The sequence below is a fragment of the Herpailurus yagouaroundi genome, unplaced genomic scaffold (assembly GCF_014898765.1).
Source record: "Herpailurus yagouaroundi ecotype Mexico unplaced genomic scaffold, PumYag 186, whole genome shotgun sequence".
Classification (NCBI taxonomy): domain Eukaryota; kingdom Metazoa; phylum Chordata; class Mammalia; order Carnivora; family Felidae; genus Herpailurus; species Herpailurus yagouaroundi.
The window spans coordinates 2,661,482-2,666,579 of record NW_024412417.1 but is presented as its reverse complement, the minus strand read 5'-3'; the positions used below and the strand labels follow the sequence as shown (position 1 = coordinate 2,666,579).

At 36.4% G+C, this 5,098-nt stretch overlaps 1 protein-coding gene across 5 annotated transcripts in view; it reads left to right on the top strand.

Moving 5' to 3' along the window:
- Positions 1 to 5,098, top strand: part of NBN (nibrin) — a 52,903-nt gene that overhangs the window by 30,505 nt on the left and 17,300 nt on the right. For 4 of the 5 annotated variants that reach the window (XM_040493933.1, XM_040493934.1, XM_040493936.1 and 1 more), the window contains 2 exons: positions 1,242 to 1,514; positions 3,449 to 3,893. In XM_040493933.1, coding sequence (XP_040349867.1) covers positions 1,242 to 1,514; positions 3,449 to 3,893 — 718 coding nt within the window. Of the gene's footprint in view, positions 1 to 1,241; positions 1,515 to 3,448; positions 3,894 to 4,481; positions 4,589 to 5,098 lie in introns of those variants that run through there. The other variant, XM_040493937.1, reaches the window with a different exon arrangement.

Below are 5,098 nucleotides of genomic sequence, written 5' to 3'. Positions count from 1 at the left end.
TGCTAGAACTTCCAGCACTATGTTAAACAACAGCGGTGAGAGTGGGCCGTTTATTCATTCTTGAGAGACAGAGACAGAGCATGAGCAGGGGAGGAGCAGAGAGAGAGAGGGACAGAATCCGAAGTAGACTCCAGGCTGTCAGGACAGAGCCCGATGCAGGGCTTGAACTCATGAACCGTGAGATCATAACCTGAGCCGAAGTCAGACACTTAACCAACTGAGCCACCCAGGTGCCCCAGCCTAGATGTAACTTTTTAAAGAGAAACTATTAATGTTTTGAAAGTCATCTGTATGACCACTTTAGTTTTTTGTGAAATAAGAATATTTGTGTGTGTGTGTGAAATAAGAGTATTAAAGGCAGTATATGTTTAACCATACATTGTAGAACCATGTGTGTGTTTTCGATATTTTTCTGGTAGAGAATAGAGTTCTGTTCTAGGGACTACCATCTGGCTGGAATATAACCATTATTAGTTCATCTGTATTCTTGCCATCTGGGTAGAATATAGCCATATCAGTTCATGTGAATCTAAATTTATCTAATTTAGTTCTAAAGGGGATCTAAATATCTCCTTATACATGATGCTGGAATTGTAGAAGATTGTCCTTTTTCTGATTTTCCTTTTTTTAATTAATTTTTTTGCATGAAAATAATTCTGAAATTTTAAAGTAATAATTACCTAGGTTATCACCTAGTTTAATTTTTTTTTTTTTAATTTTTTTTTTTTTCAACGTTTATTTATTTTTGGGACAGAGAGAGACAGAGCATGAACGGGGGAGGGGCAGAGAGAGAGGGAGACACAGAATTGGAAACAGGCTCCAAGCTCTGAGCCATCAGCCCAGAGCCCGACGTGGGGCTCGAACTCACAGACCGCGAGATCGTGACCTGGCTGAAGTCGGACGCTTAACCGACTGCGCCACCCAGGCGCCCCTTACCTAGTTTAATTTTTAATAGAATACTAGGGTGATACTCATGTGTGTATGGTAGTTTTTTATAATAGAGTATGCTGGACATTGTGTGCTGTAAGGAATGAAGAAGAGAAAGTTATCATTTGTCTTTAGGGAGCTTTGATGAAAAAGGAGTGACTTTCTTGAGGTAGTGAAATATATTCATTTAATTATTGTCTAAAGATAATTATGTTCTAAAGCTGTATCAATAGTACTATTTAGAGGACTTTGTTTCTAGATAAAAATTGCTGTAAATCCACTTGTTTACCTTGCATTCTTTTCTTTTGCTACAGCATGGATTTGAGTGAAAGACCTAAAGAAATCAAAATCTCCAGAGTGGAACAGAAATTCAGAATGTCTTCACAAGAAATATCCGCTGCGAAGGAACCCCACAAAATAAGCTCTAATGATAATAATACAGTATCAAATACTCTGGTTAGGATGAAAATCCCAACCTATCAGCTTTCACCAAATAAATTCTCAGGTGTAAATAAAAGTAGAGATGGGGCTTCTCAGCAGCAGACCAACTCCATCAAAAACTACTTTCAGCCGTCTACCAAAAAACGGTATATTTTAAAATAATGCCTCTGTGTCTCTGAAAAATATTAATATCTGTTATATGATTATAGAATGGCATTTAGTCTGTGTTCTGCTTGAAAATGCTTCTGTGGAAAACTGACTCTTTGACCTCATGCCCTTTCAGAAATGTCCAAATCTCCTCCTTCACTAAGGTCATTGTAGATAGATTATTTTTTCCTAGAAAGCTTAGCTTACCTGATATTTCATTTTACCATGCTTCTTTTGAAGAAGAGCTTTCCCACACCTCATTCTTTCAACTTCTCTTACCTCCTCTAAGACCACGCTTTCAGGTAGTTTCTCAGTTTCCAGTGCCTTTAATTATTCTAGGTCCTTCTCTTTTCAAAAGCTGTCTGTCCCTTTTATTTTTTGAAACCTCCCCTTGACTTGGTTCTTTCCTCTAGCAAATGCCTTTTGTCTTTCACAATCACTATTAAACTTCTCAAAAAAAGATATTACTGTTACTGCTCCCATTGCTGTATGAAATAATTCTTAACCAGCAATATTTCATCTTGACATGATGTCCTTGAAAAGTAACCATTGACACAGTTGCTAGCTCTAGTGGCCTTTGGTATACTCAACTCTTGAATCTTTATTCTCCTTACAGTGTCTTCTCGGAAGTAGTAGTAGCTTCTGGTTGTTTTGCTTCTCTGCCCCCTTTGAGGACTTCTTTCTTTTTTCATACTACTGCTTTTTATGTGTTGTATGTGGTACCTTCAGAGTTTCATGACTTTATTACAGATGATCAATATATTTGGCCTTAACTTAACCTTTAAACCTCACTTCTGCTTTCCCACAGGAATTTTCTGCTGTTTTCCCAAATAATTCACCTAAATCTTTTCTCCTCTGTCATCGATTATGTATTTTTTCTATTAGTAGTTCACTTTATCAAAATCTTTGACTCTCTATTCTACCCCCCAAAACAGTATTGTAACTCTTATTTTCATTGTTTCCTAAGTTCCTCCCTTTTCATCTGTTTGTATTGCCAGCTCTCTGATTTAAACTCTACCTAAATTATTGCAGAAACCTCTTGATAAATCTGTCCAGTACCCTGATACTATATTTGTGTTATTAAAATATCACCTTGATTATTCCAAATTAGCATGAATTCAGTAAACTGTTGGGAAGCAGAGATCCACTTTTTTATGTTCCCTGTGGATGTTAGAAGTACAGTATATAAATGAATAAACTATTCAGTACTTAAACAGTATTGTATAGAAAACTCTTATAGTCACTTTTTAAAAAAATTTTTAATGTTTATTTTTGAGAGAGAGAGAAAGAGACAGAGAGCACTAAGTTGGGGAGGGGCAGAGAGAGGGAGACACAGAATTCAAAGTAGGTTTCAGGATCCAAGCTGTCAGCACAGAGTTCAATGCAGGGCTCGACCCATGAACTGTGAGATCATGACCTGAGCTGAAGTCGGACGCTTGACCAACTGAGCCACCCAGGCGCCCCATGTATTCACATATTACTTGCAGTGTATAGTCTGTGCTGTATTGTGGATAGAGCTACTCTGACTTATTACCTTGAATTAGCTCTCATTAACCCATCAGGTTTTATTTCCAAGGTAATTTTTCCCTGCCTGCAAGTTCCCTACATTATAAAGTAAGCTGTTGTTTCCCGGCAACAAATCCTCTGTATTTTTATATCTGCCTACCTTTTCCTCTCCATTGATTTATTAGCTACTGCTGCCTTAGCAGAGAAGATAGACTTCTCCCTATTGTTTTAGCCGTTGGGTTGGCAGTCCTATGAAAGCAGTAGTCTATATGAATTATGTACTTTTTTAAGATGTCCTTTCTTTTATTCCCAGTAATATTAATAAAAACAAGAATATTGTGCATTAAATGGGAGGAAGTGAATATTGCCAGATATCAGCTGCGTTCATTTTCTGTTTTGTTTTCTTCTCTCCTTTTTTAAATCTAAGGGAAAGAGATGAAGAAAATCAAGAAATTTTTTCACCCAAATCAGCAAGAATAGAAATGTCTTGTTCTCTGTTAGAACAGACACAACCTGCTCCACCCTCAGCATGGAAAAATAAGGAACAGTCTCTATTTCAGAGTGAGCTTCTGGAAAAGAAACCAGATAACTTACTTACAGATACAGATTTAAAATCCACTGTGAAAAGTTCTGCCAATGAATCTCTTTCTACAGACAAACTAAGATCAGAAAAAAGAAAAGAAATTGATGATTTAGCCATTGAAGATGAAATATTGGAAGAGTTACTCAACACAAAATCAGAGTTAGAAATTGGAGTGAAAGTTCAAAAACAAGAGGAAGATGTCAATATTAGGAAAAGGCCAAGATTGGATATAGAAACAAATGGCACTTTTAATTATGATGAAGCAATACCAGAAAGTAACAGAATATCTGTAAGTAACCTTTTTTAATGAGAAGTATCACAGACAGAAACTTAGAAGATTAAAAAGAAATTTAAGACAGTAGAAGCATCCACTGTTTCCTTGAAAAAGTTCATGTGTTCAGCACCCAGTATTAAGTATAAGGATTTGTTGGTGGATAAGGTAAATATTAAAAATAGTGTTTCTTTGACAGTATATAATAAATGACAACAAACTGTTGTTCATGATTAATATAGTTCCAGGCTGTATTATTACTATACTATTATATGAGACCTTTGGCACTGATGGTAAGTATAGGAGATGCCTTAATAGAGCAAGCAGACATACAAAAATGAAGAGAGTTAGTAAAACAAACTATGAAATAAATTGTTAGATAAATCAGGTATAACATCAGTAGGAATTTTTATTTTCATTTTGGTCTTTAATATCCTATTTTCATGAATGTCAATAACTTGTCTTACCACTTTGATCTAAGAAAAGTCTTCAGATTATTTTGTATTTTATGCCTACGTTGCCCACTTCTGTAGAATAGTTAGGTCATTAGGTGAGAGCATGGACCTGATGAAAAGTAAAAATATAATATTCTGATCTTTCATTTAGGTTGATTAGCTCTACTCTTGTTCATGGTTGTGGTCACTCCCCTCCTGTAAATGGCTACTGCATAAGGACAGGACTGAGTAAAAGGATAAAGATTAAGTGGTTGGAAGGTATAATGATTTAATAAGTATTTGTTAACCTAGTGTGTATCAAGCACTGTAAATCTATAACTACTGTTGAGAAAACAAAGTAGGTGTCCTGTTTAGCCTATATATTGGCATCTTCCTATGAGAGAAAATCCTTATTATTTGTTAGTTTATTTTGAGTGAATCTTAAATGCCTTTCTGTGGATCAGATGCATCAGAATCAGCTGGTGAGCTTTTTTTTTTTTTTTGAACTTTATTTTTAGAGAAAAAGGGTGCATGTGAGCAGGGGAGGGACAGAGAGAGTGGTGAGGGGCAGGGGGAGAGAGAGAGAATCCCAAGCAGGCTCCATGCCATCAGTGCAGAGTAGAGCCCAACCCAGGGCTGGAACTCACAAACCATGAGATCATGACTTGAGCCAAAATCAAGAGTCGGACACTTAACCAACTGAGCCACTTAGGCACCCCAGTTGGTGAGCTTTTTTAAAAATATGGATACCCAGACCAAAATCCCCAAAGATTCTGATACATCCAGTTT